This window comes from Macrobrachium rosenbergii, chromosome 6 (assembly GCF_040412425.1).
Source record: "Macrobrachium rosenbergii isolate ZJJX-2024 chromosome 6, ASM4041242v1, whole genome shotgun sequence".
Classification (NCBI taxonomy): Eukaryota; Metazoa; Arthropoda; class Malacostraca; order Decapoda; family Palaemonidae; genus Macrobrachium; species Macrobrachium rosenbergii.
Genome location: NC_089746.1, coordinates 7,076,940 through 7,090,583, shown reverse-complemented (window position 1 = coordinate 7,090,583; position 13,644 = coordinate 7,076,940). Strand labels below are relative to the sequence as shown.

The window sequence follows — 13,644 nt, the reverse complement described above, 5'->3', positions numbered from 1 at the left end:
GTGTTCAAGGGCAACTACGTACCATTCCTCACTTAATATTGTCAATACCACATAGCTGTAAACACCGAGTATGCTTATAAACAACAACCATCGCACTTGAAACCGAAAACTATGCAAAAGGCAATTATCTCCCTTTTCTCCATGAACTGCATAAATATACTTTGAAAAAATGCATCTCTCTCTCTCTCTCTCTCTCTCTCTCTCTCTCTCTCTCTCTCTCTCTCTCTCTCTCTCTCTCTCTCTCTCTCGTTAATAACATATTACGGCAGGTAGGTAACTCTCTCTCTCTCTCTCTCTCTCTCTCTCTCTCTCTCTCTCTCTCTCTCTCTCGTTAGGTAGGTAGCCTATCTGCGTTTGCCCACAGCCAACCATGGTTTTATGACCTTTAATGTATTTTTGTACAGCAACTTTTTTATCACTTGTTACCATTTTGTATTACCATACATGAGATACAAAAAGTATAAAAGTGTGAGCTACATTATTGACTTAGTCTAGGTGTTACACTTACAGTAACCATTTGAATAAGGCAAATAAGCAATTATAGATGTATTTAAGGTGAAGCTGATGGTAATGAAACTGATATTTTACTCACTGAATCCATCTATACTGGATTATCATGTTATACATATCGTCATTGTAATATCTATAAAAAACCAATCATACATCATTTGCATTTGGTAATGTTTACGTTCCGAGAATCAGCTGATTGAGCCTTCTAATGAAAGAATTACAAGAATCATTTTTTAGTTGCTAAAAGAATTGAATGTATTACTGGAATTATCATTTTTATGTTTGTGCACAAATGTAAAAAGAGTTAAATCCCTCAAAATTGCAAAACAGTGGTTTCCCAGTTCGTTTGTTTACGTCATACTTGATAGTATTAAGTCAGTTCTTTGGAAAGTGGTTGTTAATTATAAGAGATAGTAATGAAAATGAAATTTCTATAGTAATGAAAATGAAATTTCTATAGTAAGTAGACTATTTTTGTTTTTTACTTTCATTTATTTAAGATGATGATGTGATTACTGAGGAAAAGAGGCTAGCCTAATGTTATCTGGGCTATGGAAAATGCAACTCGCATGATACATGAGATATGTATATGATGAAATCATGTTTAGGGGATGAAATTTTAAGTGTCGCATGATACAAGAAATCGAATGGTACAAGAGTATACTCTATATGGCATATTTCATTTGTCACTCATTTTGCCCTATCATGGCAACTGTGTTGTGTAAAACACCCCGTGTTTGCTGTACATCTTTATTGCATAAGACATTGCTCAATGATGACAGTTGTTTCTCTCTCTCTCTCTCTCTCTCTCTCTCTCTCTCTCTCTCTCTCTCTCTCTCTCTCTCTCTCTCTCTCTCTCTGCTGTGTATCTCTTGGTTTATTTGCTTTGTTGCAGTACAGTAGTGGACGTATCCTTTGATAAAATGTGGAAAAATCAGACATAAAAACAAGAAACAAAACAAACCATAGCAAGTTTACCAGTGCAAGCAAATGAGAATGTGTACATATGTACGTACCCTATGCACACGATTGAGTTCATCTTTTGGGTTTTGAAAGTAGAAAAATTAGAAAATACATTAAAAATATAAATGAGAATAGAATAAAATATAAATAAAAAGCTCACTCTCTCTCTCTCTGTCTCTCCCATGCCCCCCGTCTCTCCCATGGCTTCCAGCCATCCAACTCACATCCACCTTGGAAACTTTTCCAGGCCTCCCCTGGCCCCCAAAACCCTTCCTCAGTCTGTTTTAGTGTAAGCTCTGTGTTGCCAACATTTTCCTCAGGTTGCGTAGCATTGCCAACCATTGAAGAGTATTTTTTAAAATTTTTATATGTCACATGTCTTTGCGGCCATGGTCCCTGTTCCAGGTATGTCGGATAATGTTGAGTTCCAGAGGTCCTTTACTCCTCACGCTGTTGAGCTGTGGAACAGCCTCCCAGAGAATGTCGTACAATTGGAGCTTCAGAAGTTCAAGCGAAAATGCAATGCATTACTACTTAGTAGTATTCTTCTTGCATTTTGATTCATTTTTATCTATACTTATTAATTTATTTTTTTCTTTTTTAATAATTGGTGTCTCTCTTTTCTGTATTTTCCTTTACTTCCTCTTACTTCTTCCTAATAAACACCATATTCTTTGGAAGCTTGAATTTCAAGTCAGTGGCCCTGTGGGGCTTGTTTCATATGAATAGGTTTTATGTACTGAATAATAATACTGTAATAGTAATAATGGCGATCCGGACAATTTGAGGATTACTGGTATTTAATTTGTATTTTCAGTTTTGAAAGAATTGAATATTAGGGATTAAATAGGATTATTGATAATACTTCGATAAAATTATTTTAATTTTGAAATACACATTATATTTGATTACCAGAGTAGTATGTGATAAAAATGATTTTACTTATGAAATGCATAATGTATTTGATTGCAACAGTATTATGTGTTTCTTTTGCATTAATCAATGTCAAGATTGTGTATTTTATTTTTTTCCTGTTGTAGGAAGAAAGTTTTTAAAGTATATTTTTGTGAACTTGAACATTTTTTGACATTCCTTAACTGACTATACATGATGAGCCTTCTGGGTCGCGCCATGGAGTACGAAGAATACCTCACCAGGGACGTGGTATTGGCAGGGGTGTAGCTAGGCGAAATATGACTTTTGGGTAAGTTTTTACCTTCTTCAGGTTTTTCATTTGTGCAGCCACTCATTGTTATGTGTGTACTCACCTACTGTGGAGGCCAGCACTATTAGTGTCATGAAAGTTAAAAGTTGACTTACAGGTGTGGTTTATTTATTCTAATGATAATGACTTATTGTGGATCAATGAAAGTGTGACCCCTTTTCATGAATCCTTCATTATTTTTGCCTTGCCTGACAGTAATGATAAACAAATTTCTGGGAACCTTACTACACATTTTAAATGTTAAGTTGACCCCCTCACATTCTCCAGCCACATCACTTGTCCTTCAGGGTGGGATTCAGTTTCAGTACAAATTTGTTTGTTTTTAATTTTGTATGTTAAATAAGAGAGTGTAATAAAGGAGAATATCAAGAACTTGTTAAATTTTAGTTACATTTTGGTGTTGAAAGTTACATTTTGGTGTGGAATTGTGAAATTTAATTTATATGCAAGAGAATGAGGAAGAATGTGAGAGATGGAATAAGTTTTGGTTTCAGATTTTTGGCTTACTGTATAGAGCAGAGCTTATGTTGTTATTTAATGTTGTATTTTATGTGTTCTGTCATAAAATGGTTGAAATTCCTATCAAAGTTAAAAAATTTTTTGATCTATCCAAAATCCCCAGAAATTTTTTCCAATTGCTTTTTGCAGAATTTTCATATGAGAACTGTTTGTAAGTCCACCACATGAACATAGGTTGTTTTGTGTATTACGATGTGCTATCAGTAGTCTGTTAGGGGTTAGTTTTCAGGTAATAATACTGGTGGGTTGACATGGGTACTAATACTATAAATTATATTGATTTTTCATTTTTGATTAGTAGTTTATATATGCTATTGTAAGTATTTGTGTATCAGCATTATTGTATGTTAGATTTTTATTGTTTTTCCTGCTATTAAATGCAGTGGAATTAGCTGAGTGTTCTTACATTGTGTTTCTTGAGAAAACCATTGATATTTTGTGAAAAATGTCACAGTGATTGTTTTTTCTTTAAAGAATTTATTTTGTGGCAAAGAGATATAAAAATGTGAGAGAAGGCAGATATGTTTTATGCCTTTTTGATTAAGTTGTTGGTACTTTTTCATAAACCATGAACATTTTATTTTTCATTTGAGTTAAGACTCTTTCAAAATGAATGGGATTTTGAATAATGTACTGAGAAAGGTAGCATGTGTCTAGGTTGGGTTACAGTAATTGTAAGCCAGTTGCCATCTTGTTATTGCTCTCTCTGAAGGTTGCTGAAAAGTCAATATTTATAATCCCTGTTCTTCTAAGTAAACTACTGTCAATCTAGACTTTTTGTCTCCTGTATGTATTTAGGAAACAGTGAAGTGCCAACCATACCTTTTTAAATTTTAAGTTTTATATAAGCAACTTACCTAGTAATTACATAGCTATAATTTCCTCTTTAACGGCAGCTTAGATTCAAAATTTTGTGGGTAGTGCTTCAATATAGTTTGTGTAGGTGATCAGTCCATCCCACTGATGGAATATTGGAACGACCTAGCAAACAATTGTCATTCATTTTCTGCCATTCATGGTGGCCACACCTGGTCTGGCGGTAGCTTTTTTCATTATTTTCCGGTTATTTTACCGGATACCGATGGAGGATTCTTTAAATCAACCATCAGAATGCCAGTATTGTAGCATTCAAGCTGAAATCTTTCAGGGTGAGTTTTTTCTTATTTTGTTTTATGTTGATTCAGTCATCATCGAGCCGCCGGTAAACGATGGCATTTGCATTGATGGTTTGTTTACCGGTTAGGCTTCTGGCAGTGCTGATAATAGTTTTGCCTTAAGAGTCGTTCTCAGATGTTACAACATTCCTTTATAAAAGTAAATTGTATGTTATGCATTTTCATTAGGCCATAACTTTGGCAGTTTATGACTTGTTTTCTAGTTATAAACTACTAGCAAGCTGCTGATAATAGTTTTGTTTTTAAAAGTAATTCTTGAGTGTTATGGCACTCCATTATAAAGGAATTGGTCTAGACACTATTATAAAATAATTGGTGTATGTTAGGCTTTTCATTAGGCCATAACATTTGCAATTTATGATTGTTTTATGGCCTTAATATACTAGAGAGCCATAGATAATAGTTTTGCCTTAAAAGTAATTCACGGATGTTATGGCATTCCATTATAAAGTAATTGGTGTATATTATGCTTTTTCATTAGACATCAGCTTTTGCAATTCATGAACTGTTTAGCAACCATAGGCTACTGGTGAGACGCCGATAATGTTTTTGCTCTAAAGTAATTTTCAGATGTTATGACATTGCATTATTACCTTTCATTAGGCCATAATTTTGGCAATTTATGATTTGTTTATCGCCCATATGCTTCGCTCAAGCCACTGATAATTGCCTTGAAAGTAGTTCTTGGGTATTTTGCCATTTCATTAAGCCTGTAACTTTTGCAGTTATGATTTTATTTACTGGACCTATCCCTCCTGGAAGCCTCCGGTAAATAAATTTTTGACATAACTGTGACACCTTCCTATGCAGAACTCAAGTATTAGGCAGAAAGTACAGGTTGTCGGTGGGGTTCCGTTCTCGGCGGCACGATGGTAACCGAAAATTGCCGACAACCGAAAATAAAGTCTAGGCTCCAAAGAAAATTGTACGGCGCCGCCGATCATTTATCAGCGCCATAATGAAAACTATATTTTATATATAGGATTTACTTTAATAGTACTTTATAGTACAATATACTGTACTGTAAAATGATGAAAGTCTAACTTTACAACCTTTTTGGGTGTCCTCTACAAGATGTACATACCTTCATTCCATGTTGTTACTGTATAGTACTGTAGTACTGTAATCCGACTGTTCTAGTATGTACAGGGTATTACTTACTGTTGCTGATGAATGCGAAGTAGGAACATGTTAGTCTGTAATGAAAATGTTAAAATTAGAACTGCACAGTATACAGTATGTAATAGTATGTACAGAATTAAAATACAGTGCTATAGAGCACACCACAGTACAGTACATATATACAGTATTACCATGTAGTGTATGTACAGTATACAAAGTGAAAAAAGTGAATACTGTACAGTATTTCCTTATTTGCTGTTTTGAAATTGTCGTGCTTCATAACCTCTGTGCAGTACAGTACACACTGTACTTACAGGAAAATGTTGGTGTGGCCTTTTTTCAGGGGATTCTGGATTGTAAAAATTTACTATGTACTATACACATTGTACTGTACTACTGTACAGTCCTGTATGCAACTATAAAGGAAAGTGTTTTATAAAACATTATATAAATGTATAAAAATGAAAAAAAGTGAAGAATTCCTTACCTAATTTCATTGATTTTGAAAGATATACTGGTTGCAGGAGATGATCTGCATTACGTGGTACAGTACATTAGTACTTAACACTTATACAGTACAGTATAGTACAGTACTGTACACTGTATACTGTAGTTGCTGATGAATTCTGTACAGCAGGTACACAGTCTGTAATGAAAATATTAAAATTAGTACTGTGCAGCATAGTAATGTATGCAGTATATGTTATACAGTAATAAAGTACATACAGTACATACACTGCTGTAGTAAAAATATAATTTTGTTAAATACTGTACCATGTATATGTACAGCAGTATATACAGTACACCAAATGGAAAAAAAAGTGAATGTTTCCTTATCTTTTTTTTTTTTTGAATTTTCATTCTACATATCCCCTGAAAACTGGCTAAGAAGTGGAATCTTCCTGGGAGTCTGGAATGATAAGATAAAAATGATACAATACAGTACTTTAAGTCCAGTACAGTACTGTACTGTACCTGTAAATGTACAGTACTGCAATAAATACAGTATGGTACAGTACAGTACTGTAAGTCTTATGTAACACAGTTAAAAAATATGTACAGTAGTACTGTACACCTAAAAATAAAGTACAGTATATACAGTAAATAAAAATGAAGAATTCCTTACCTGGTGGACATTAAGAGGGTACAAAGTCTGGTGAGTTGGGGTTTGAGGATGGGATCACTGTACCTTATGCGGCAGCAGAGGGTGGGTTGGCCTGGGAGGAGGGGATAACTTCTGGATCTGGAACATTGATACAATCTGTACTGTACAGTACTGCTGTAGTACATTTGTTTTTTTCCAAAATTTATAACAATTGATAAAATCATTTAAACAAACAAAAACAAAAAAAAGTCAGGAATTCCATAGTGTATTAGTACTCTACTGTTCAGTACCTGTTGCAGCTGAAGAGGATTCAGTTGACTCCAGTGGGAGGAAACCTTCAAAATTTTCTTCAAGGGAATCTGGGTCATCTGTAAACATGAGGCTCACTTCTGGAATGACAATAAAAAAAATTAGGTTATGAAACAATATGGTACTGTATATACTGTATACTATACTATACAGTGTAACTGTACTACAGCAAAACAGTTTACATATGTATGTACCTTATAGTATAAAACATAAAAAAAAAAGACTTCCTCACCAGATTGAGCTGGTGAATCTACTGCTGGCAAGTCTACTGTTGGTGGAGCGTCATCACTTGTAGGGTGGCGGCTTTATCCTGGAATGATAAGGAAAAAAATTAGGCTATTCAACAGTACTATACATAAATATATATTAGTACAGTACAGTACTGTATTGTACAGTATATTGTACAGTACTTTACAGAAAAAAACAGTTTACATATGTACTACAGTAAAACAAATAAAAAAAAGGAGAATTCCTTACCAGATAGAGCTGGAGAGGCTGGTGGGTCATTTAACAATGCTGGTGGAGGGTCAATGTGGCTCGATCCTGGAATGATGATGAAAAAAATTAGGTTATGCAACAGTACTTTACAATATAAAACAATTTATGTATGTACTGAAGTAAAACAAATAAAAAAATGAGAATTCCTTATCAGATAGAGCTGGAGAGGCTGGTGGGTCATTTAGTAATGCTGGTGGAGGGTCATCGTGGCTTGATCCTGGAATGATAATGAAAAAAATTAGGTTATGCAACAGTGCTGTACAGTACTTTATAAAGCAATTTACAGGTACTTATGTACTGCAGTAAAACAAATAAAAAAAAAGAATTCCTTACCAGATAGAGCTGGAGAGGCTGGTGGGTCTGTTAGTGGAGGGTCATTACTTGCAAGGTGGTGGCTCAAACCTGGAATGATAATGAAAAAAAATTAGGTTATGCAACAGTACTACATAAACTTATAGTAACAGTATATTGTACAGGTACAGCACTTTACACTTTAAAACAATTTACATATGTACTGTATTGTACAGTAAAACAAATACAAAAAAATTCTTTACCACGAGAGGTTGGTGGAGGTAATTCTACTATGTCAGGTGCAGTGGAATCAGGATAGGACTTTTCTTTTGCAATAATAAAAATGATTGGGTGAATTGTAATGCACTGCATACTGTACAGTGCAATATAAAATTTATTACAATTTATAAAACATTTTACAGTACATACACTGTATACAATACTATACAATATGTACTGTACTTTTTATAGTGAAGAATTCCTTACCTGGGTGAAGAGTTGCAGGTGGTACTGGAGACTCTCTTGAAGCCAAAAATCTCTAGTTTAGATTGGATGCTTCTTTTCATCTGCTTCTCCCTTACAGTCTCCTTGTAAAAGGTTAGAGCATCCTGAATTACTCTTTGAAACTTTGTGACCTTTCCACATTAGGGTCCTGTTCCTGGATCATTGCCAGCCCTTGCTCAAAGTAGGCCAAAGCTTGTGACAAGGCTGTAACACTTAATGGCCTGGGCTTTGGGGCTGGTGCGTCTTCCTCCTCCTCAATCATCTGCTTCTGTGGCTCAATGAGGTCCCCAGCTGACAACTCCTCTCCATGAGATTTCAGCAGCTCGTTCACATCCTCACCTTCCACCTCCAAATTAAGCTTCTTGCTGTAGTGAACAATGCTCTTTCTCACAACATCAAGATTCTCTCCCTCCTCAAAGCCCGTAAAGTCCATCACAAAATTGGACACAGCTTCCTCCAGCTCCCATTCAAATTGGATTTCCGGGCCTCGTTTGAAGAAGACAATGTTTTTTACAGCATCTAAAATACTGTAGCCCTTCCAGACTCACTTGACATCCAACTTGTCACTGCTATTTTCGGTGACCCTGAGGACATGGTGAAATGTCCCCCTGGTGTAGTAAACCTTGAAGTTAGCAATCGATTTCCTGGTTCATTGGCTGTAGAAGCGATGTAGTGTTTGGTGGAAGGTAGACTAGCTTCAGTTTGGGATAAATCTCACCCAAATTAGTAGGGTGACCAGGGGCATTGTCCAATACCAGCAGGACCTTAAATTCCAGACCCTTCTCCTCCAAACACTTCTTAACTGCTGGCTTAAAGTGATCATTAAACCATTCCTTGAAGATAGCAACAGTGACCCAGGCTTTCTTGTTAGCCTTCCAAATGACAGGGAGCTGAGGCTTGAAAATTCCATTAAGTGCCCTTGGATTTTCAGCCAGATACACTAACAAGGGCTTCAGCTTGGAAGTCACCACTGGCATTGCTCCCAAGAATTAAAGTCAGTCTCTCCTTACTGACTTTATGGCCTGGTGCTGTCTTCTCCTCCTTGGATATGTATGTACAGCTAGGCATACATTTCCAAAATAAGCCTGTCTCGTCCACATTGAAAACTTGGTCAGCTGTATAGCCTCCATCCCTGATGGTTTCAGTGAGACAGCTAAGAAAACCTTGTGCTGCTTCCTCGTCTGCACTAGCACCCTTACCCTGCAAACTTGCACGAACCTTGAAATGATTAAACCAGCCTCTGCTGGCTACAAATGGTAACTACAAATGGTTCACTTCCACTACCTTCCCTTTTCTTCTGCACTACTGCCTCATACAACTGCCTAGCCTTCTCCTGAATAATACCAAGGCTCACTGGAACGTTACGGTGGGTTTGGTCTTCGAGCTAGACCATCAATAACTTCTCCATCTCCATGAGGTTGGGGTTATGTTGCTTGCCTAATCTAGTAGCAGCACTGAGTAACAGCCATCATCTAAGCACCACCTTTCATGTGTTGTACAATACTTTCCTTATCTTTGACTTTAGACTGAACAGTAGTTCTGCTAAATCCAAGGGCACGGTCGATTTCAGTGTTCGTCTCACTTGAAAGAAAAGCGTTAGCTTAAGCGAGGCCGGGTATTTGTTATAAAAATTTTGGCTACATGCTGTCCCATTAATCTGCATCCAGTACATACAGTACTGTGCAGTGGTAGTACACTGTACATTCAAAAGACCATGACGTAAATATACAGTAGTCTTTAATACGGTAAAATATTGTCCATGACACATCGATTGCTAAATTTGCACCTTTTCGCTCAGTGTTTAATTGGTCGTGCAACAAGAAAACGAAATTTTAAGAAATCTTTCAAAAGATTGAAGTTTCATTAAAAAAGTGAATTACCGTAACTGCCAACTGAAATAAAATACTGTGTACTGTACTGTATAGTAAGCATGTGAAGTCTCTGTACAGTACTGTACGTAATATAAATGCATATCTTTGGATGTCATGCATACTGTACAATATTTTCATTCGATATTTATTTGGTCAAACCACAAGTAAATGAAACTTTAAGAAACCTTGGAAAAGACTGAAGTTTTATTAACAGAATGTATTATAAGTGCCAATAAATAATTTAGTATATAACCATGTGAAGTCTTTGTAAATGCATTTTTTGGAGGAGCGTCAGCAGGCGGCAGATATGCTAGCATGCCTGCCATACATATTCATAAAAGCAGCGCAACTTAACAACCTCTATTATTATTGATCACGCAAATGGACATACGTATTGGTATCACATGTATGTACAAAATTAAAAATATAGTACAGTACACTGTAATGCATTTTTCATATAAATTTTACACACAAAAGCATGAAAACTTATAAATTACGGTAGGGAAAAATAGCGCCCAGGACACACCTATCACTACCTAAATTTGCACATTTTCATTTGGTATTTAATTGGTCAAACCACAAGAAAATGATATTTTGAGAAAGCTTGCAAAAGATTGAAGTTTTATTAACAAAATGTGTTATAACTAACTGCCAAATTAATAATATGTAGCCATGTGAAGTCTATGTAAATGCATTTTTTGGAAGAGTGTCAGGCGGCGTCAGACATGCTAGCGTGTTGTTAACAAAGTAATTTTCACAAAACAACTCTAATACAACTCAGTTATGTCTGATATATTTTAGTATGTTAACGAATTCATTTTATCAAACCAACGTGACTGAATAACCTCATCGCTTGATCAAGCAAGCAGAGACTGCGATACGTATTTCATAAAACCAGCACGACTGAACAACCTCTTTTTCTTGATCATGAATGGACATTATGTATTGTCTTTGCATCATATTTACAGTAAACACCCGTATTCATGGAGGATGCATACCTGCAACCCCTCCCCCCCCCACGAATAGCTAAAATCCGCGAATACTTAAAACCCCCTCTAAAAACACTTAGAGCTGCCTATTTTGTTAGTTTAAACATAAAAAACCCTCTAAAAATGCTTATATCTGAGTATTTTAATAGTTTTATCATAAAAAGTGCATTTAGTCATGAAAATGATATGAAAATACAGCAATCAGTGAATATTTCTCAGTGAAAAATACTGCGATGGGCGAATTTTCTGCGAATAATGGGTAGATACATTCCACAGAGAAATCCGCGAATACATGAGTCCGCAGATAGTGAGACCACGAATAAGGGGGTTTACTGTATGTACAAAAACAAAAATACAGTACAGTACACTGTAATGCATATTCATATAAATTTTACACACAAAGCATGAAAATTTATAAATTATGGTAGGGCAAAATAGCGCCCAGGTCACACCAATCGCTACCTAAATTTGTACATTTTCATTCGGTATTTAACTGGTCAAACCACAAGAAAATGAAATTTTTAGAAAGCTTGCAAAAAGATTGAAGTTTTATTAACAAAGTATGTTACAATTAACTGCCAAATTAATAATATATAACCACATGAAATCTTTGTAAATACATTTTTTGGTAGTGGGTCATGTGCCATTGGCGGAAATGCCACAGCTTCACGGCCAGCTATTTTACCGTAATGTATAATAACTTTTATAGAAATGTGAAATTTAATTTGCCTAATCCTTTACTATGGTCTGCACAGTAGTTCTGCAAATTTTTAATGCCAGATTCGATGAACTTAGAAGTAAACCTAGGCCTGATGCCAATGGATGCTCAGGTCTGAACAGCCTAGAAAAAAGAAAAGTGTCTCACCTTTTTCAGAATGCTTAACAGTGTCATATTTCAGCTCCATTGTTATAGACTTCCTTTTCATGCTGGCATTTCCATTGGATGTAGGATTCTGGCATTTGGGACTCATGATGAAATCACTAAAGTTGTTATGGCATCAATAGAGTTGGCGCTACTTATCTCAGTGAAAGGGTTACACAGATTGATGAAAATGTGCTTTCTAAGGCTGTGGGTTGTTTGGTATTCATCTGCCGCGCGCATGTGCGATTGACCCAGGCAGTGGGCAGGTCGTTCTCCGGTCAAGTGTAGTTACAGTACTCTGAGAAACGAGTTCCTGTCTAATGCGAGGGGGTCTCTTATGCAGCCGATGACCAGTTATTGGCGACAATAACCAGTTATCGGCTAAGTTGAACATTGAGCTATTTAAAAACCTGTATTTTTTATGAATATTTTTGAAAAGTGCCATAAAACCGGATCGCTGCAAACCAAGTCTGCCGACAACCGAACTGCCTGTAGTAAGGAGAGAATTGGGGTTTTTTTTGTTGGTGACTACAAGTTGACGCTCTCGAAAACCATGAACCAGCTCACACTATGAATCTTGCTGGCACCGATCTCGGGTGGCAGCTTTGCCCCCAGCACCCTCTCTCATGCTCTCAGTGCCAGTGCTAGTGCCCTAGCACCAATTCTCTCCTACTAGCCGTCTTACCACATGCTCCCACACCTGGTTCCTTGCTTCCCTTTCCATACCTTTGCCAGTCTTGTGTCTTGGTTAACAGATGTTAACCTTGCTATAGTGAAGTGTACTGCAGTGGAGGAGGTGACTACTCGTTCCCTGATGCTCCTAGACAGAAGGTCCCTGCCAGACTCCCCTGCACCTGGGAGGAGGCAAACTGGAAATCCAAGGTAGGTCGGGGGGTTCCACACGGGTTGTTGCCCCCTCGGTTGAGCCGGTTGCGTCCCAGGTATCGGCAGACAACCACTGGAAAGGCATCTTGTTGGATGTGTAGTGGAGGAAGTAACTATCTGGCCCTATTGGATCTCATAAACCCAGTTCCTGTCAGACTCCCCTGCACTTGGGAGGAGGTATACTGTTGGTCAATGTGAGTCCGAAAGGGCTTTGCTCCGGATGGTTACCCCTCAGTCAAGCCTGTTGTCCGCAGGTCTCGACGGACTGCCTGTGGAAAGGCGTCCATAAAGATGTGCTTGCCTTGGCTGTAGTGGCGCTGATGGCGTTTTTTCGGTTGACGGATCCCAGCGTGAACAAGATAAGGATCCCAGTGTGGACAAGATAAGGATCCCAGTGTGAACAAGATAAGGATCCCAGTGTGAACAAGATAAGGATCCCAGTGTGGACAAGAGGCTCCATTGACACTTTCGGGTTCCCAGTGTGGTTAGTTATGGATCACAGTGTAGACTAGTGATGCCAATGGCGTGTTTTTGGATTTATCTCAGCCATTGTAAAGATATATTTCCCAGTTTTGGTGTGTCAGTGGTTGTTGTCATTGCTCTCTGAATCTAAACAGTCAGAGAGCGCCCAAGCTCCAGGCTACCTTGTCCGAGCTCCCAAGTTCCGAGCTTCCTCTTCCAAGCGCCCAAATTCTGAGCTCCTAACTTCTGAATGTCTGTTCTGAGCTCCTGAGTTCCGAGCTCCCGAGTTCCGAGCTCCTGAGTTTTGAGCTCCTAAGTTCCGAGCGCCCGAGTTCTGAGCTCCCAACTTCTGAG

At 37.3% G+C, this 13,644-nt stretch overlaps 1 protein-coding gene across 3 annotated transcripts in view; it reads left to right on the top strand.

Moving 5' to 3' along the window:
• Kcmf1 (Potassium channel modulatory factor 1) overlaps positions 1–13,644 on the top strand; it is a 96,207-nt gene that overhangs the window by 41,439 nt on the left and 41,124 nt on the right. For all 3 annotated transcript variants that reach the window (XM_067104800.1, XM_067104799.1, XM_067104801.1), the window contains exon 5: positions 2,584–2,677. In XM_067104800.1, the coding sequence (XP_066960901.1) occupies positions 2,584–2,677 (94 nt within the window). The remainder of the gene's footprint in view (positions 1–2,583; positions 2,678–13,644) is intronic.